The sequence below is a fragment of the Quercus lobata genome, chromosome 1, assembly GCF_001633185.2.
Source record: "Quercus lobata isolate SW786 chromosome 1, ValleyOak3.0 Primary Assembly, whole genome shotgun sequence".
Classification (NCBI taxonomy): Eukaryota; Viridiplantae; Streptophyta; class Magnoliopsida; order Fagales; family Fagaceae; genus Quercus; species Quercus lobata.
In genome coordinates, this window is record NC_044904.1 from 27545 (window position 1) to 48907 (window position 21363).

At 35.1% G+C, this 21363-nt stretch overlaps 1 protein-coding gene, 1 long non-coding RNA gene and 1 pseudogene across 5 annotated transcripts; 2 read left to right on the top strand and 1 right to left on the bottom strand.

Moving 5' to 3' along the window:
* Nucleotides 1-1025: 1025 nt before the first annotated feature.
* Nucleotides 1026-3570, top strand: LOC115949577. The gene is made up of 3 exons (XR_004087836.1): nucleotides 1026-1669; nucleotides 2580-2637; nucleotides 2839-3570. It is a non-coding gene; the product is annotated as an uncharacterized LOC115949577 (long non-coding RNA).
* Nucleotides 3571-4931: 1361 nt separating this feature from the next.
* Nucleotides 4932-18646, top strand: LOC115965084 (COP9 signalosome complex subunit 3-like). 4 transcript variants are annotated; one of them, XM_031084304.1, is made up of 6 exons: nucleotides 4932-5219; nucleotides 6258-6315; nucleotides 6427-6516; nucleotides 6675-6740; nucleotides 15310-15375; nucleotides 18365-18646. In XM_031084304.1, the coding sequence occupies exons 2-6, from the start codon at nucleotides 6262-6264 to the stop codon at nucleotides 18374-18376; spliced, it is 288 nt and encodes a 95-aa protein (XP_030940164.1). In that variant the 5' UTR covers nucleotides 4932-5219; nucleotides 6258-6261; the 3' UTR covers nucleotides 18377-18646. The 4 variants fall into 4 exon arrangements, 1 of the variants encoding a protein (XP_030940164.1); XR_004086016.1 differs by lacking the exons at nucleotides 6427-6516; nucleotides 15310-15375 and having other exon boundaries at nucleotides 6517-6740; XR_004086013.1 differs by lacking the exons at nucleotides 6427-6516; nucleotides 18365-18646 and having other exon boundaries at nucleotides 6517-6740; nucleotides 15310-16687.
* On the bottom strand, nucleotides 9258-9399 carry LOC115956066 (annotated as a pseudogene).
* Nucleotides 18647-21363: the final 2717 nt, after the last annotated feature.

Genomic DNA, 21363 nt, shown 5'->3' on the forward strand with positions numbered 1-21363 from the left:
TGCAATGCCCAACATCCATGTTTATTTACAAAAAAAAAAAGGAAAAAAAGTCGTTGAAAAGACAATCACGTGGGGTTGGTAATTTCTTGGAAGCTTCATATTTTACAATGCCCAACATCCATGTTTATTTATAAAAAAAAAAAAAAAAAACCAATTGTTCTAATTTAATATATTTTTTAAAAAGCCATCTAACTATTTTTTTTAAAACCATCTAACTACTTGGATAAGTTGATTAAGATTTCTTTTCAAATCTCTCTATTGAGTTTATTAGTTAATGTCAAAATAATTGTAATTATATATATATATATATATATTAGTGAGTAATTCCAAAAAGTATAAACTGAAACGGTTACCGAAACAATACTTATAACATTGTTTAATGTGGGCTTGGTTCTTTAATTTAAGGTTATATTTGGATAGAACTTATTTTATTGAAATTAAAAACTGAAAACAAAAAGTACTATAATAAAATAATTTTTAAATATATAAATGGTATTTTGAGACCCATTTGTAATGAAAAAATTGTTAAAAAAATGGTATTTATGAATCCGTACAATTACTGTTCATAATCAGTAACCACATACCTAAACGTGTGCCAAAAAAAAAAAAAAAGGGGTAAAACGCGGAGACGTAAACGTGGATACTCACGTATTGGGCCTGATGTGGGGCAGATTCTAAGGAAATCCCTTTTTTTTTATCTTTTTTTTTTTTATCTCAAATTTCTTCTCTATCTCTCTTTCCACACTACAGCCGTAGTAGCTCTATCTCTTTCTTTCTCACTCTTCTCTCAGACTGAGCCTCCATGGCGATCCTCTTGCTTGTGGCCACCAAGAGCTACAAACACCGGATCTTAAAAACCAAGCCGTTCTCTCTCTCTAGCTCACTTTTTTTTCTCTAACCGCAGACTCTTTCTCGCTGCTTCTCTCTCCACTCAAACCCTTCTCTCTCTTTTCTTTTTTTTGGTTTCTGTTATGGCTCTCTCTCTTCTTCTTCTCCTCTCCTCTGATCCGTATCTCTACTTTTTTTTTTCTTTATTCTTTTCCTCTCTTTTCTTATCCTCTGTTCAGTGCTCTTTTTTTTTTTTCCTTCTCTCTTCTCACCTGTTCTCTTTCCCTTTCCCCGGTGGATCATGGTGGTGGTGGATCATAGATCACGGCTGAGATTTGGTCCGGTTTTGGTTGATTTGGTGGGTTCTGGGTTTTGATTTCGGTTGAGGTTGTGGGTTGCAGCCGGATCATGGATCGCGTCTGAGATTGGGTTTTGATTTGGATTGAGGTTCTGGGTTGAGCTTCGATGGCTTGATTTCGGTGAGAGGTGAGTCACGGTGACTGTGCTGTGTTTGTGGTTGTGGTTGAGAGGTGGAAGAGGAAGGTTGGCGGTGGCTGGATTGTGGGTTTTTTTTTTTTTTTTTTTTTTTTTTTGCTGTGGTTGGTGGTTGCCGGTTGAGATGTGGTGGAAGAGGAAGGATGTTGGGGCCTGGATTGTTTTTTTTTTTTTCCTGCTGCCGTAGTTTGTGGTTGTGGATGGTGGGGCACAACGGTGGAAGTGGCTGTTGCTGCTGTATTGTGTGATGGTTTGGTTCTTGTGGGTGATGTTTAGCGTTATTTTAATGAGATATTTATATTATTTTAAATGGGTTGCTTGCTACAGGGTGTATTTAAAAAAAATGGTATGCCTTTTTTTGTTTTGTTTTTTTTTTTTTAAATTATGGGAAGGGTTGGGAGGAATTTGAGAAAATTGTTTTTGGGTTAAATGGAGCAAATGGGTTTGGGTTTGATGTTTATTTAATCCATGGGTTGTTTGTTGGTATATAATTTCAAACATATGTTTCAGTTTTCAAACAACATTAAACATATTTTTCAAGACTTTTTCATTCACATATTTTTACACATGTTTTCAAATAACAAAACACATTTTCAAGTGTATGTACTAAACATTAAGTGTTTTGAACTACTAAAACTAAATTTTATAGATGATTTAGGGTCCGTTTGGATTGAGCTTATTGTTGCTGAAACTGAAAATTGAAAACTGAAAACACTGTAGCAAAATAATTTTTAAATGTGTAAATAGTATCGTGGGACCTATGAATAGTGCATGAACAGTACATAAACAGTGTGTGAATAGTATGCATAGTGTTTTTACTATTCAGTAGGAAAACGTAGAGCTGAAACGCAAGTTTCAGCTCTATCCAAACGGGCACTTACTATGAATGCTCTTAGTTCACGCTCTGCTGTAGCCTTTGTTAGGATCGACAAAGTACATGCTGTTTCCAAACCAATAAAAACCTTGTCTTAAAAATAACACATCAGATTACTAGACCTAGACCAACGCTAGTTAAAAGATGAAATTACGCCTGAAATTTTTGAAATCCCTTCACTTTCAGTTGTTTTTTGTGTGTTTCCCCATATATATAAGCTTTCAATATAGGAGTCTGAATTTGTCTCCTAAATTTTAAACAGAATTAGAATACCCCCTTTTTCTTGACATATTTATATGAGTATTTTATGATGGGTTTCTGGCTTGAGTGCATTAATATGTAGGATGTTTGCTTACAGTTTTTCACTTTGTTATGATTACAGGGGGATGATATGCATAGGACAACAGCATTTTCGCAAAGCCCTAGAGCTCCTACACAATGTATGTTATCTATATACGGCTCACTACTTAAGTTAATGGTTGTTAATTGACATCTTGACCCTTTTTTTTTATGCACATGACCATCCTAATTGCTTATAGCTTATCTTTCAGGTTGTTACTGCTCCAATGTCAACTCTAAATTTCATATCTGTTGAAACTTACAAAAAATACTTATTGGTTTCTCTCATTAACCATGGGCAGGTTTGCTTCTTCTTTTTTCCCTTTTACTGATGGGGTTGAAGAGAAGGCTATTAAAGAAATAGAGGCAAATAATTTTCAGCTGGGGTACAATTTTTGGGCAACTAATTCCTGTCACTCTTTGAGACTAATCAAATTACTTCTTCTATTTTTGGTGGCAGTTTTCTTCTAGTCTTCCTAAGTGCACTTCTTCAGCTGCTTGGAGAAATCTAAAGAGCTTCTATCAGGTTTTTTTTTCAAATTAATTTAGGCAGTTCTCTTAATTCTGGGAGTCCTCATGTTGATATTGTGTTTAGATCTATGTTATTTGTTGGACAAATGATTTATAAGCATGCTACTAAGTTTTAAGTCATGGTTAGTGAGCTGAGTCACTGTATAAATGTTATGGAAAGACAAATTTCTTATACGCGTTGTTGCATGCCCAATGTAACAGTGTTTGCTTGTTAACTACCACTTTGATAATTTGTCTCAGTGAGAGCTTAGGATTGATTAATAAATTGATTTTTCTTTCAAATCTTGGATTCATTTTGTACGTTACCTTATATGATGGGTATGCTACAGTATTTGCTTCCCAATGCATTCCTCTTCTTACCAAGCAGAGATCATGTACTAAAATCTTTTGATATTTTGGGCTAAATAGTTATCTTGTTTGAATAGGTGGCCAGCATTATGGCTAGAATATAATGATTGACTAAAACTCCATAGTCATCATACTAGAAGCTAGATGGCAATCATCTGGCCGTATGTATATATGTGTATATATATATATATATATATATATATATTTATATGAAGAATAAATGTCTTCGGGTTTTTCAAATTCAGATTTTAATGTGCCAACAAACATGAATTAATAGCTATTTGAGTGGACTGGGCTATTTGCAGAAAAATGCTACTATTCAGTGTTCACACTTCACACTTACAATAATATTTGTTTCTATATGTGATGCTATATTTGGAGTTAGGTAGTTTTCTTTTAACTTGTCTTATGCGCCCACCTTTGTGATTCCTATATTACGTGAATGCAACATGAATGTGACTCTTTTGTTACATTTATGGCCCTTGACATAACAACAATTCTGGCATCTAATGCCAGATTACTACTTTTATTTATCTACTTTGCTAAATCTATATTTTCTCGGCTAGGCATATGGAAGCTTCATATTTTACAATGCCCAACATCCATGTTTATTTATAAAAAAAAAAAAAAAAAACCAATTGTTCTAATTTAATATATTTTTTAAAAAGTCATCTAACTATTTTTTTTAAAACCATCTAACTACTTGTATAAGTTGATTAAGATTTCTTTTCAAATCTCTCTATTGAGTTTATTAGTTAATGTCAAAATAATTGTAATTATATATATATATATATATATATATTAGTGGGTAATTCCAAAAAGTATAAACTGAAATGGTTACCGAAACAATACTTATAACATTGTTTAATGTGGGCTTGGTTCTTTAATTTAAGGATATATTTAGATAGAACTTATTTTACTGAAATTGAAAACTGAAAACAAAAAGTACTATAATAAAATAAATTTTAAATATATAAATGGTATTTTGAGACCTATTTGTAATGAAAAAATTGTTAAAAAAAAAAATGATATTTATGAGTCCGTACGACTACTGTTCATAATCAGTAACCACATACCTAAACGTGTGCCAAAAAAAAAAAAAAGGGGTAAAACGCGGAGACGTAAACGTGGATACTCACGTATTGGGCCTGATGTGGGGCAGATTCTAAGGAAATCCCTTTTTTTTTATCTTTTTTTTTTTTATCTCAAATTTCTTCTCTATCTCTCTTTCCACACTACAGCCGTAGTAGCTCTATCTCTTTCTTTCTCACTCTTCTCTCAGACTGAGCCTCCATGGCGATCCTCTTGCTTGTGGCCACCAAGAGCTACAAACACCGGATCTTAAAAACCAAGCCGTTCTCTCTCTCTAGCTCACTTTTTTTTCTCTAACCGCAGACTCTTTCTCGCTGCTTCTCTCTCCACTCAAACCCTTCTCTCTCTTTTCTTTTTTTTGGTTTCTGTTATGGCTCTCTCTCTTCTTCTTCTCCTCTCCTCTGATCCGTATCTCTACTTTTTTTTTCTTTATTCTTTTCCTCTCTTTTCTTATCCTCTGTTCAGTGCTCTTTTTTTTTTTTCCTTCTCTCTTCTCACCTGTTCTCTTTCCCTTTCCCCGGTGGATCATGGTGGTGGTGGATCATAGATCACGGCTGAGATTTGGTCCGGTTTTGGTTGATTTGGTGGGTTCTGGGTTTTGATTTCGGTTGAGGTTGTGGGTTGCAGCCGGATCATGGATCGCGTCTGAGATTGGGTTTTGATTTGGATTGAGGTTCTGGGTTGAGCTTCGATGGCTTGATTTCGGTGAGAGGTGAGTCACGGTGACTGTGCTGTGTTTGTGGTTGTGGTTGAGAGGTGGAAGAGGAAGGTTGGCGGTGGCTGGATTGTGGGTTTTTTTTTTTTTTTTTTTTTTTTGCTGGGTTGGTGGTTGCCGGTTGAGATGTGGTGGAAGAGGAAGGATGTTGGGGCCTGGATTGTTTTTTTTTTTTTCCTGCTGCCGTAGTTTGTGGTTGTGGATGGTGGGGCACAACGGTGGAAGTGGCTGTTGCTGCTGTATTGTGTGATGGTTTGGTTCTTGTGGGTGATGTTTAGCGTTATTTTAATGAGATATTTATATTATTTTAAATGGGTTGCTTGCTACAGGGTGTATTTAAAAAAAATGGTATGCCTTTTTTTGTTTTGTTTTTTTTTTTTTAAATTATGGGAAGGGTTGGGAGGAATTTGAGAAAATTGTTTTTGGGTTAAATGGAGCAAATGGGTTTGGGTTTGATGTTTATTTAATCCATGGGTTGTTTGTTGGTATATAATTTCAAACATATGTTTCAGTTTTCAAACAACATTAAACATATTTTTCAAGACTTTTTCATTCACATATTTTTACACATGTTTTCAAATAACAAAACACATTTTCAAGTGTATGTACTAAACATTAAGTGTTTTGAACTACTAAAACTAAATTTTATAGATGATTTACTATGAATGCTCTTAGTTCACGCTCTGCTGTAGCCTTTGTTAGGATCGACAAAGTACATGCTGTTTCCAAACCAATAAAAACCTTGTCTTAAAAATAACACATCAGATTACTAGACCTAGACCAACGCTAGTTAAAAGATGAAATTACGCCTGAAATTTTTGAAATCCCTTCACTTTCAGTTGTTTTTTGTGTGTTTCCCCATATATATAAGCTTTCAATATAGGAGTCTGAATTTGTCTCCTAAATTTTAAACAGAATTAGAATACCCCCTTTTTCTTGACATATTTATATGAGTATTTTATGATGGGTTTCTGGCTTGAGTGCATTAATATGTAGGATGTTTGCTTACAGTTTTTCACTTTGTTATGATTACAGGGGGATGATATGCATAGGACAACAGCATTTTCGCAAAGCCCTAGAGCTCCTACACAATGTATGTTATCTATATACGGCTCACTACTTAAGTTAATGGTTGTTAATTGACATCTTGACCCTTTTTTTTTATGCACATGACCATCCTAATTGCTTATAGCTTATCTTTCAGGTTGTTACTGCTCCAATGTCAACTCTAAATTTCATATCTGTTGAAACTTACAAAAAATACTTATTGGTTTCTCTCATTAACCATGGGCAGGTTTGCTTCTTCTTTTTTCCCTTTTACTGATGGGGTTGAAGAGAAGGCTATTAAAGAAATAGAGGCAAATAATTTTCAGCTGGGGTACAATTTTTGGGCAACTAATTCCTGTCACTCTTTGAGACTAATCAAATTACTTCTTCTATTTTTGGTGGCAGTTTTCTTCTAGTCTTCCTAAGTGCACTTCTTCAGCTGCTTGGAGAAATCTAAAGAGCTTCTATCAGGTTTTTTTTTCAAATTAATTTAGGCAGTTCTCTTAATTCTGGGAGTCCTCATGTTGATATTGTGTTTAGATCTATGTTATTTGTTGGACTAATGATTTATAAGCATGCTACTAAGTTTTAAGTCATGGTTAGTGAGCTGAGTCACTGTATAAATGTTATGGAAAGACAAATTTCTTATACGCGTTGTTGCATGCCCAATGTAACAGTGTTTGCTTGTTAACTACCACTTTGATAATTTGTCTCAGTGAGAGCTTAGGATTGATTAATAAATTGATTTTTCTTTCAAATCTTGGATTCATTTTGTACGTTACCTTATATGATGGGTATGCTACAGTATTTGCTTCCCAATGCATTCCTCTTCTTACCAAGCAGAGATCATGTACTAAAATCTTTTGATATTTTGGGCTAAATAGTTATCTTGTTTGAATAGGTGGCCAGCATTATGGCTAGAATATAATGATTGACTAAAACTCCATAGTCATCATACTAGAAGCTAGATGGCAATCATCTGGCCGTATGTATATATGTGTATATATATATATATATATATATGAAGAATAAATGTCTTCGGGTTTTTCAAATTCAGATTTTAATGTGCCAACAAACATGAATTAATAGCTATTTGAGTGGACTGGGCTATTTGCAGAAAAATGCTACTATTCAGTGTTCACACTTCACACTTACAATAATATTTGTTTCTATATGTGATGCTATATTTGGAGTTAGGTAGTTTTCTTTTAACTTGTCTTATGCGCCCACCTTTGTGATTCCTATATTACGTGAATGCAACATGAATGTGACTCTTTTGTTACATTTATGGCCCTTGACATAACAACAATTCTGGCATCTAATGCCAGATTACTACTTTTATTTATCTACTTTGCTAAATCTATATTTTCTCGGCTAGGCATACCAACACTTGTACACCTACTCTCATTCTTGGCCTTTCAAAAATTGGAGCTTTGAGAACATTGTGCAATATGTTTATTTGAACATTATCTTCTTTGAGTAGCCCTGCATTGAATTGGCGAATAGTTATAGCATTGGGGAAATTGCAGTATTAGAGACGAACATCCAGGCAAACAAGGAGAACTTTAAGAGTGAGCTTTCTACCATACACAATTCATTAGGTACTTTGTTTTGGTTAGAACTTAAAAGCTTGAGATCTTTACTTAAACCATGTAGGATGCCACATTATACTTTGGCTTTTTATGCCAGGGTTGATTTTTTTTGTTTCCAAAATATCTAGGGTTTAAATACCCTTCCCCCCTCCACCCGGGGGCGGTTGTGAAAGCACTAGCATTGGGGTGTGTAAACACCCTCTAATTGCTATTTTACAATATAATTCCTTAAAAACAAGCTCCATCCTAGTTGCTAAATCCAAATTTTTTTCCCACCCAACTACAGTGAGGTTGCATATATGCAACCTTACTGTTCACAAGTTGTATAAAAAAATACTATTATTTTATTAACTCCTTTTTCTCTCTCCTCTGACTCTCCGTCTTAGTTCTCTATCTTTGTCTCTTCTCTCTCTATTTCTCTCTTCTCTATTTCCCACTCTTCTTTCTCTATTTCTCTGTTCCTTTTTCCCTTTCTCGGTCTTTCCCTCTCTGAATCGATGAATGCTAGGTTCAGTGGTGGCGTTTTGGTGGTGGAGTGAATCAGTGGCTGGGATCAGCATGGCAGATCACCGTGGGTAGGATTCAGGTGGGTTTAGATCGTCGTGCGTGGGTGAATCAATGCTACCACTACTGTTCTGATCTCTTTCAACCGAAGATTAGTCGTTTTTGGTATTGGGTCGTGAATTCTTATGGGTTTGTAAATTTTCTGGCTTGGGTCGTCTATGGTTGTTTAGTCGTTTCTGTACTCATCTCTTGGGTCGCTTATGTGGTTGTTTAGTCAAGCACTCTTTTATTCTCTTTTCAAAGTCCTTTTCATCTTTTCCTGCGATATTTGTTTGCTATCAGTCTCTCGCCCGTATTTAGCCTTGGACGGAATTTACTGCCTGATTGGGGCTACATTCCCAAACAACCTGACTCGCCGACAGTGCCTCGTGGTGCGATAGGGTCCAAGCACGACAGGGCTCTCAACCTTTCCGACGCCCCCTTCTAAAGGACTTGGGCCTAGTCCACCACTGAGGACGCTTCTCCATACTACAATTCGGAGGCGCACGTGAGGGCACCTGATTCCCAAGCTAGGCTGTTCCTGGTTCGCTCGTCGTTACTAGGGGAATCCTTGTAAGTTTCTTTTCCTCTGTTTATTGATATATTTAAACTCAACAGGTAGTCCTGCCTGACCTGGGGTCGTGTTGGGAGTGCCGTCAAGGCGACACGTAAGGGTTGTAAGAGCACGTTCAAGCGACAAGGCACGCACGACGGGGAACGAAGGTCGAAAAACCACTGATTGTCGTGGCACTCGTCGTCGAGGACTCGTTTTTGGGCTAACAACGCACGCAAGCACACAGAGGAGGCCAACTTCTGCCCCACCCAAACCGGAGTTTGGGGGGGCAACGATGCGTGACACCCAGGTAGACGTGCCCTCGGGTGCAACTTGCGTTCAAAAACTTAATGATTCACGGGATTCTGCAATTCACACCAAGTATCACATTTCACTACATTCTTCATCAATGCAAGAGCCTAGATATCCGTTGCCGAGAGTCGTTTTGGATAACTCATAAGATGCCGATGTCAGGGGCAATCCATTCCGGGGCCTCCAGCGTGGCTCAATTTCCTTAACGTACCCGGGTTCAATTTTTGGGCAGGAGACACGAGGTCCCTGCCCGCCGAGGGGGGGGGGAGGCGACGAACGCCCTTCGCCCCCCGTCAGTTGTCACCGATTCGCGAGTCGTTTTGTTATGCAGGTTTCGACAATGATCCTTCTGCAAGTTCACCCATGGAAACTTTGTTATGACTTCTCCTTCCTCTAAATGATAAGGTTCAGTGGACTTCTCGCGACATAGTCCGTAGTGAACTGTCCACGTCGTCACGATCTGAACACTTCACCAGACCATTCAATCGATAAAAGCGACAGGCGATGTGTACAAAGGGTAGGGACATAGTCAACGTGAGCTAATGACTCGTGCTTACTAGGAATTCCTCGTTGAAGACCAACAATTGCAATGATCTATCCTTATCACGATGAAATTTCAAAGAATACCCGAGCTTGTCGACTAAGGCTATAAACTCGTTGAATACATCGATGTAGCATGCGTGCGGCCCAGAACACCTAAGAGCATCACAGGCCTGTTATTGCCTCAAAGCTAAGAAGCTGGCAGCAGAGGGTCACCTCCACATAGCTAGTTAGCAGACTAAGGTCTTGTTCGTTAATGGAATTAACCATACAACCAATATATCATCATACAACTTCAATAGCTAATTTGACAACCCTCAAGTTCATTGATCTGAGTAATAATCTTTTTGGTGGAAATTGGTCTCCATCTCGAATAGCCAGCATGACATCCCTTGAGAACATTGATCTGAGTAATAATCTTTTTGAAGGTTTATTCCCTTTTAGCTTATTTTAAAATCACTCTAAGCTTAAGCTAATTCAATTAATGAATGACGACAGCAACAAACTTGACATAGAAATTGAAAACCCCAGTTGGGACCCTTTGTTTCAATTACAAGTCTTAGTATTGACTAATTGTAATCTAAACAATCCCATTGGCGACTTTCGCAAGTTTCTCTCAGGTCAACATGATTTAGAAGTTCTTTTTTTGTCCAGAATGAAGTTGAAAGGAAGCTTCCCCAGTTGGTTGCTTAAAAACAATACTGGACTACAATGGTTGAATCTTCAAGGTAACTCTTTCATGGGTCCATTACATTTGCCATGAAATCAAAGTATAAATCTTAATTTTTTGGATGTCTCTAATAATAGCTTTGATGGGTAGCTTTAAGAAAATATAGGAAAAATTATTCCAAAATCAGTGAATCAAATTTTATCCAACAATCATTTTGAAGGTAGACTCCCATCCTCAATTAGTGACATGAGTAGTTTGAGAATATTGGATTTGTCCTCCAATAATTTTTCTGGAGAGTTACCAATGGAAATCGTTGTCAATTGCACCTAATTGAGGGCTTTGAGGTTATCAAATAATCACTTTCAAGGTGAAATTTTCTCAAAGCACTTTAACCTATCCCCACTGGAGTTTTTGGAATTGAGCAATAATCATTTCATAGGTTCTTTTCCAGTAGTACCCTTAAAGTACTTGTTGTACATAGATGTTAGCAATAATCACATGTCTAGTACAATTCCTGAATAGATAGGAGAAAATCAAAGTTTAATATTAGCATCGACTATTAACTGGAGTAGCAACTCTTTTGAAGGTTAGATTCCATGTGGAGTAAGTGCATTTTCTATAATAGACCTTTTTCGGAACTTGCTTTCTGGATTGTTACCGTCTTGCTTGAATTTACAGAAGGTTCTACGCATACTTTTGCATAGGAACAAACTCACAGGGTCACTACCATAAACCATTCTCAATTCATCATATCTTCTGACATTGGACATTAGAGACAATAACATTTTCGGCAACATCCCTGATGAAATTGATGGACTTCCAAACTTAAAATGTCTTTTGTTAAGGGGCAATTATTTTAGTGGTTTGATTTCGAAGAAGCTGTGTAGGTTAAAGATGTTAAGCATTATTGATCTTTCTAAGTACTCTTTTTTCTGGGACAATACCATATTGTTTTATGAACATAGCCTTTGAGAAACCAGTAGAGAGTGTTTTTCACTATGGCGGTGGTATTTATATAGGTTTCCCAGCTGGTCATATCCCATATAAATCTCTTTTAAATGTGGGAATTGAAATTGAAGGGTCATATATTTACTTCAACACTCTAGTTAAGATTGAGGTTGTGACGAAATACAGGTCTGACCTATACACAAGTCCTGTCCTTGATATGATATCAGCATTAGACTTGTCATCAAACAGGCTAACAAGTGAAATCCCTCCAAGGATAGGACAATTATCTTCAATTCATCCATTGAACTTGTCTTACAATCAATTGATAGGTTCTATTCCAAGAACTTTTTCAAATGACTCAAATAGAAAGTTTAGACCTTTTGTACAACAATCGTAGTGGGAAAATTCCTTCAACATTAATGTTTTTGAATTTTCTCGAAAAAGACTTGAAGGTCAACTTGATACCATTTTCCTTCACTCACCTCTAAAGTTGGAGGGGACTCATCTATCTTAACAAAACTTTTCTCCAGTGGTGGACCACAAAGAAATTGATTTCCTTCTAGCAGTGGAACACAAAGAAATGGATTTCTTTCGTAGCTACTCTTTTCAAATGTTCCAAATTGTGCTTTCATGTCTGGAAGTTCATCAGATAAGTTCTTGTGAGCCACATTGAAAATTTTGAGAAAATTAAAAAACATCAATGTTGAAGGAATTTTCCCACTGAGATTGTTGTGAGAAAAGTCTAAACTTTCTATTTGAGTCATATTTGAGAAAGTTCTTGGAATAGAACCTATCAATTGATTGTAAGACAAGTTCAATGCATGAATTGAAGATAATTGTTCTAGCTGTGGAGGGATTTCACCTGTTAGCCTGTTTGATGACAAGTCTAATACTGATATCATATCAAGGACAGGACCCATGTACAGGTCAGACCTGTATTTCGGCACAATCTCAATCTTAACTACAGTGTTGAAGTAAATATGTGACCCTTCAATTTCAATTCCCACATTTAAAAGAGATTTATATGAGATAATACCAGCTGGGAATCCTATATAAGTACCATAGCCATAGTGAAAAACACTTTCTACTGATTTCTCAAAGGCTATGTTCATAAAACAATATGGTATTGTCCCAGAAAAATAGTTCTTAGAAAGATCAATAATGCTTAACATCTTTAACCTACACAGCTTATTCAGAATCAAACCACTAAAATTATTGCCCCTCAACAAAAGACTTTTTAAGTTTGGAAGTCCATCAATTTCATCAAGGATGTTGCCGAAAATGTTATTGTCTCTAATGTCCAATGTCAGAAGATATGATGAATTGAGAATGGTTTTTGGTAGTGACCCTGTGAGTTTGTTCCCATGCAAAAGTAGCTGTAGAACCTTCTGTAAATTCAAGCAAGACGGTAACAATCCAGAAAGCAAGTTCTGTGAAAGGTATATTATAAAAAATGCACTTACTCCACATGGAATCTGGCCTTCAAAAAAGTTACTACTCAAGTTAATAGTCGATGCTAATATTAAACTTTGATTTCCTCCTATCCATTCAGGAATTGTACCAAACATGTGAATGTTGCTAACATCTATGTACAACAAGTACTTTAAGGGTACTACTGGAAAAGAACCTATGAAATGATTATTGCTCAATTTCAAGAACTCCAGTGAGGATAGATTGAAATGCTTTGAGAAAATTTCACCTTGAAAGTGATTATTTGATAACCTCAATAAGGTGCAATTGGCAACGATTTCCATTGGTAACTCTCTAGAAAAATTATTGGATGACAAATCTAATATTCTCAAACTACTCATGTCACCAATTAAGGACGGGAATCTACCTTCAAAATGATTGTTGGATAAAATTAGATTCACTGATTTTGAAATAATTTTTCCTATATTTTCTTAAAGCTACCCATCAAAGCTATTATTAGAGACATCCAAAAAATTAAGATTTATACTTTGATTTGATAGCAAATGTAATGGACCTATGAAAGAGTTACCTTGAAGATTCAACTATTGTAGTCTTGTATTGTTTTTAAGCAACCAACTGGGGAAGCTTCCTTTCAACTTCATTCTGGACAAAAAAAGAACTTCTAAATCATGTTGACCTGAGATAAACTTGCAAAAGTCGCCAATGGGATTGTTTAGATTATAATTAGACAATACTAAGACTTGTAATTGAAACAAAGGGTCCTAGCTGGGGTTTTCAGTTTCTATGTCAAGTTTGTTGTTGTCGTCATTCATTAATTGAATCATTATAAGCTTGGAGTGATTTTAAAATGAGCTAAAAGGGAATAAACCTTCAAAAAGATTGTTACTCAGATCAATGTTCTCAAGGGATGTCATGCTGGCTATTAGAGATGGAGACTAGTTTCCACCAAAAAGATTATTACTCAGATCAATGAACTTAAGGGTTGTTAGATTAGCTGTTGAAGATATGATTCCACTAAACCGGTTGTATGATATATCGAACAACGTAAAAGATGTCAAGTTGTTTTAGCCTTGCGGCCATACTCCCCCCCCCCCAAGAACCCAAAGACTTTGATTCCTTATAAGGTGCCGGCGGAGTCCCATAAGTAACATCCGCTGATCCCTAGGACGGTATCTGATCGTCTTTGAGCCTTCAACTTTTGTTCTTAATTAATGAAAAATGCTTTTGCAGTTGTTCGTTTTTTATAAATCCAAAAATTTCACCTCTAATTATGAAATACGAATACCCCTGACTGTCCCTGTTAATCATTACTCCGATCCCGAAGAACAACAGAATAGGACCAAAATCTTATGATGTTATCCTATGCTAATGTATCCAGATGATAACGCCTTAAAATGTATATTTGTTATATATTTATGTGGCCGTTATCGCCTTAAAGGACCATGCTTAAATATCTAAGGAGGTGCAACTGGAGTGCTTGGATTGTCTACCATGATTGGAGCTTCAAATAAGAAAAGAAATCAAAGAGACAGAATTTGAAAAGGAAAAATCTGATTTTAGCACTGATCAGTATTTTGAGCATCTCTCTCCTCAAAAATCCAATTGACACAAGGCTGAATGGGTTGGAACCGTGACTTAAATATCTACAACTCTACAGTTTTGAGTTTTTCGAAATTCTCAATTTTTGAAGGTCGAAATTAACTCACAAGTTACTGTTGTAAAGTTGGACAGAAATTAAAATAATAAAGGTTTTATTTTCTTTGGACACTTAGACGTTAGGGTTTTAAAGGTAGGCTGTGTAGAACGAATTTGGCAAAGAAAACCTTGTGTTTTCCTTTCTCTAATAGCAACCTAAACTTTTTACTAAGGTTAAGGGTTATTTTTTTTCTATACGGTATGAATATTCAATGTGATTCTTTCTAAGATTTTAGACAATAACATATTTAATTGTTCAATTAGATTTCTTTTGATGTATTAGTTTTTTCATACTTTCAATAAGTTCAATCATGTTTTTCTTATTGTTTAGATGAATTTCTAATAGTTTCAAATAGAAATCACGTTTTAAAGTGAATGGGTTTTTCTGAAAAATATTCTAGTTGCATTATTAATCGAGGTTATCATGCGTTCTTGAATTGTTTCAGTTCAACCAAATCATAAGTTTTTAATTGTATAAGAACAATCAATTATGAAATATATATTTTCTTAGATCACAAAGAATTTCATAACGATATAGGGAAACACCCCGATGCCCTAATATTTACATTATTGATTTAAATTAGTTTTATTAACAATCACCAAGCAAAAATATTTTTCTTCACCTCAAATTATTGTTTAATAATATTGTTTTGAATTTACCCTGTTCCTTGTGATTCGATATCGATACTTCGAGAATTATATTGCTACGATCTCCTGTACTTGGGAGTGAGCAAGCAATTCTAGCATTGTTGCCAGGGAGCTACTACGTGTTCAGAGGCAATTTTTGGGAGCAAAGCACAACTGGTGGAAATTCTTCTATTGGTAACTTCATTCCATTTTTTCCCCTTATTTTGTTTTTATTTTTTTGTTTGTTTTTAATTTATTTTATTTGATTTGCATTCATTGTTACATGAGCATTTGGGTTAGAAATAAGAGAGGCAGATCAAAAAATTTTGAAACTTTGGTAATCTTTTTGACACACCTTTGTCGTCACCTTCTTCATCAATCATGGGTGATGAAACATGTAATAATCATGAGGAGAATAGAAGAATTATGTATGAATTGTTGCATTCCACACAAAATTCTATTCCTTCATGCATCATGTTTCCACCTAATACACCACATGTAGAATTGAAATAAAGTTTATTAACAATACTTCCTGACTTTAGGGGACAAGAAAATGAAAATCCCTATGTCCATGTTAGAGCTTTTGAAGAGGTAATTAATAGTTTCTATGCACAAAATGTTATTGAGACTTCTAAAATACGTTTCTTTCCTTTTTCACTTAAGGATAAGGCAAGAAGTTGGCTTTACACCTTGAAACCTAGGTCTATAGGTAGTTGGGGGGAGATGGCCCAAGAGTTTTTTAAGTAACATTTTCCTTCCCACAAATTTCAGCAAGTAAAAAGAATGATAGCTAATTTTGTCCAATGAGAAAATGAGACCTCATACCAAGCTTGGGAAAGGTACAAAGACCTTTTCAATTTCTACCCAACTCATGGGTATGAAGATTGGAGATTGGTTAGCTATTTTTATGAAAGACTTACACCTAGGGACCGACAGTTTGTTCAACACTCATGTGGAGGGGACTTTTTACAAAAAGAATCTAAAGATGCAATAGATTATCTTGATGAGATAACTGAAAACTCTAATACATGGATTGGACCTATCCCTATGAACTCCACTAATAGAACTAGAACTAATACTACCATTTCTAGTGGGAATGTTTTCAAGTTAAGAGAAGATGATTACATGAGTGCAAAAATCAGTATGTTAACTACAGAAATTGAGGCACTCAAAATGAAAGGAAGTAAAAGCGTTAGTGCTACCTTTAGAGAGGACCCGATGGAGGTGTGTAAAATCTGTAATGAGATAAACCATGCTAGAAATGAATGTGCATCACTTTCATCATTCTTAAATGTACCAGAAGAAAAAGTACAAGTATTTAATTCATATTGGCTAAATAATTCTTCATATTATAACAATTATAACCCAAATATGTGAAATCATCTGTATTTGAGTTATAAGAGTGACAATGTGTTGAATCCTCCCGCTCCAAGGAATTTTAATTAACCAAATGCAATCTTCATACTTAGGGAGAGTTATACCAGATTAAAAATGAAAAATAAAAAAATAAAAAAATAAAAAAAAAAAACCTTGAATTTGAATGCAGAAGAGTTATAAGCTTTATTTTTATATCATATGATGGAATGAATAATGCTAAGTTAGTTATACTATTTGTTATATTAAGATTCTTTCATGAAAAACACAATTGGAAACTTTTGAGCACAATAGCTACGTTAGCGGACGGTTGGATGTTGGATGTGCATGGATCATGAACAAACTAGATATAAGCTAAAACTCAACCCATATAGAGTCCTTGAGCCTTACTTTTTTTTGTGAGAGTATATCTTTATTTGAACTCTTAAATTTCTCCCATATGTTTCAATTTTTGTAAAAGATCTCTATATTTTTTTTTTTTTTTTTTGGTTGACTACTGGAAACATTATAGGGAGATATACCATGATCCTACTTATTTTTGTCCCTAGGCATGCTGGTTTATGTGGAATTTTAGGAGATGAGAGCCTAAGACCACCAATTTGTTGTCATCAGCTAAACAAATATTCAGTCTACTTTTACATTAATCATTGTCACCATCATTTGAGCCATAAGAAATACTTTTACAATACTACAAAACATTTTTATTTATGGATATTTTCATGGGGGTTCAAGTTTTGAGCAATTGATGTGTTTAGATATCACCATTGTCTCTCTTTTCTTTAAAAAAAAAGACATACATAATCAATCAATAAATCATTGGTGTCTTACACGTCTTTCAGAAGGGTTATATGATTGAATAAATGTTATTTTGATTCAAGTTGGTTGTTATCGCTATGAGTTGAGTTTGGCTTAAATTTTCTGCATTTGATTCATATACCTCATATTTCAAAGAGAGCAGTTTTGCCTTTACCTAGCCATAGGATTATACTACCATTGACCTTAAAGTCCTACTTGATTCTAAAGGTGCATAGTTGGTATGTGTTTGGGATAAAAACTAGAGATGAAAATGGTATTAACCTCATGTTTCCAGGAATTCAACATCCTTTCTAAGAGATCTTTTTTCATTGTTTTAGCGACTGTTTTTGTATACACATGTGATTTGAAGAGAGAAACCATTACTTCTATGTGTGTTCTTTCAGAGTGCTGATGACTTAAGAGAGGTTTTGGAGCGGAGGCTCTAATCTAGATTATTCTTGGTCTATGCATGTTTGGAAAAGCTGGTTTGATTGGATGGGCTATGCACATACACACTCCAAAAGTGAAGCTAGTGAAAACTTTTTAATATGATGAATAGTATCTCAACTCAAAATTGAAAGTTCATTTGTATGATATAATGATAATGCAGACTAACATTTGTTGCAGGAATTTTCAAGAAATCTTTGACTTTTGTGGGTAGAGTCACTGCAAACCCTCATGAGAGTAAACTCGTCCACTAGGGTGATTTAGGGGTTCAAAGACTTGTTACACATGGGAAGTGCAGTCGTGTAGTCTATGAAAGTGGCTTGTATTTTAATTTTTACTTTTAGTAGACATGGTGCTTTGTGGATTGCTAAGGACTAACAAGATTTAAGTTGGGGGTGTGATAATGTCTTAAAATGTATATTTGTTATATATTTATGTGGGTGTTATCTTCTTATCACTATGCTTAATTCGTATAATTAAGTCATGATTTGCATTAGTCTCTATTATTTATTTTTACATAATTTCTTGAATAAGATACTATTCATTGTGTGTAATTTTCTACTTTCAGAAAATCATGTGAGAAAGATGAATTTACAGGAATTTGTAAGAGAATGGAAGCCAAACTAGAACTAAAGTGGAGCTAAAGGACCATGCTTAAATGACTAAGGAGGTGCAGCTGGAGTACTTGGATCGTCTACCATGATTAGAAACTTCAAATAAGTAAAGAAATCAAAGAGGCAGAATCTAAAAATGAAAAATTTGATTTGAGTACTGATTAGTATTTTAGGCGTATCTCTCTCCTCAAAAATCCAATTGACACAAGGCCGGATGGGTTGGAACCGTGACTCAAATATATACAACTTTACAATTTTAAGTTTTTCGAAATTCTTAATTTTTGAATGTCGAAATTAACTCACAAGTTGCTACTATAAACCTGGACGGAAATTAAAATAATAAAGGCTTTATTTTCTTTGAACACTTAGACGTTAGAGTTTTGAAGGAAGGTTGTGTAGAACGAATTTGGCAGAGAAAACATTGTATTTTCCTTTCTCTAATGATAGCCTAAACCTTTTGTTAAGGTTAGGGGTTATATTTCTTCTATTCGATATAAATATTCAATGTGATTCTTTTTAAGATTTTAGACAATAACATATTTGACTGTTCAATTAGATTTCTTTTGATATATTAATTCTTTTATATTTTCAATAAATTCAATCATGTTTTTCTTATTGTTTAAATGAATTTCTAATAGTTTCAAATAGAAATTACGTTTTAAAGTGATTGGGTTTTTTCTAAAAAGTATTTTAACCGCATTATTAATCGAGGTTATCATGCGTTCTTAAATTGTTTTAGTTCAACCGAATTATAAGTTTTTAATTGTATAAGAACAATCAATTATGAAATATATATTTTCTTAGATCACAAAGAATCTCATATCGATATAGGGAAACATCCTAATGTCCTAGTATTTACATTATTGGTTTAAATTAGATTTTATTAACAATCATCAAGTAAAGTATTTTTCTTCTTCACCCTAAATTATTGTTTAATTATATTGTCTCTGAATTTACAATGTTCTTTGTGATTCAACATCAATACTCCGAGAATTATATTGCTACCATCTTCTACACTTGAGAGTGAGCAAACACCAGAGAGTAGGCTTGCTTTGAGTACTATAATTTCTTCAAAGTAACAGCACCAGAGGCACGGTCCGGCCAGTTAAGGCTAAGAGCACATCGCTGGTAGAAGGGACGAGCAAACCGGTGCACACTAGGGGCAAATCGCTCTGCCCAATCCAAGGTTCAACTACGAGCTTTTTAACTGCAACTTAAATATACGATATTGGAGATGGAATTACCGCGGCTGCTGGCACCAGACTTGCCCTCTAATGGATTCTCGTTAAGAGATTTAGATTGTACTCATTCCAATTACCAAACTCGTGAGGGCCCGGTATTGTTATTTATTGTTACTACGGTAATAAACCCTAAACCCTACTAGTGATGTAGAACTAGTTAATTTAAGCAACTTGGAGGTCCTCATCTTGGGAGAGAATCGCCTTAATGGAACCCTGCCATTCAAGGGTAAACATTACAACATCTATTGTTAACAGCTACAAAAATTTGCTTATGATTAGACAAGTCTTTTTGTATAAACTAATTAGCAATATTAAAAAAATTTGGGATAATTACACATTACTCACCTGTGGTTTACCTCTAATTCTAAGTGCCTACCCGTGATTTGAATTTTGACACTTTGCCCACCTGTGATTATCTCCGTCTATGTGCCGTGTGCCTACCTCTCCCTCACCGTTACTCTAACATAGGAAATAGATCAAAGGTCACTCCCATCCAGATCAAAACAGTCTCTTTTCCAAAAACTATTCAGTCACTCTCGTCCAGCTTACTCACCAAAAATCACTCAGTGTCACTCCCAAAAATCACTCAAAATCACTCACTCACTCACTCACTCCCATCGTTCATGCAAACCGAACCGACGAAGACGGCTTCTCCGTTCAGCTGTGGCAGGAAGACTCACTCCTGGGTATCGCGCTTCGCTTCACTTGACTGGGATTTGAAAGCTTGAGGTCGTGCATGCAAACCGATTTGAGTAAGATCAAGATTATTGCCTCTGTTCTGTTCAGCTGTTGTAGGTAGATTAGGATTTTGCGTTTTAATCTTTGAAATTTAGGGTTCTAAATTGGGTCTTAAAATGCCGGTGGATTTTAAAATGCCGGTGGATTTTAAAATGCCGGTGGTGGGTTTTAAAAACCCTTTTTTTTTTTTTAACAAAGTCGAAGAAATTTCCAGCTGAAACCCAATTTTGTTTTTACAGTTGCTCCTCATTTTTTTATGTTGGAGGCTTTGATGATTGTTCTGTTTAGTATTACCCGCCTCTCCCTCACCCGATCATGCTCATGATTGTTCTGTTGTAGGCTTTCTCTCTGTCGTGATTTGTATTGTTTAATTGTTTTTGTGGAATGTTACCAAATTGAAATCAGTTTGATCATTGGTTACTGCTTCTGTCAATTTGAAATCAGTTTGATTTACTGCTTCTGTTACCAAATTGATCATTGGTTCTGATTTTCAGATTAATTAGAATGTTACTGGTTGAGTCTGTTGTGGACAACATGTTATAGTTAGTGTCTAATGGACCAGTGAACTAATGGACCAGTAAACTAATTATGAATTTGACCAGTGAACTAATGGACCAGTGAACTAAAAACCCTCAATTCCCTTTAAAAGTTGAATAATGCTCATGATTTTATTGAAATAATTATTCAGTCAATTATGATATAAGCTGGATGGTTATATATGCATTTTTAAAATAAGTCCAACTGCATTCTGAGTTCTCTTGTTTGCTCAATTCTGTTTTGAAATAAATTTGTGATAATAATCAACCATTAACTAATGGTGCTGCTCTTATTACTACTCTTATCTATATAGGTATTGAGTCTTTATTAACAATAGAACTAGATGCCTCATTTTTATATGTATGCTTTAAGACTTTGATCATCTTTCATTTATAAATTTTATCATCTTCATTTATTCTGTTGTATTTTACATGCAG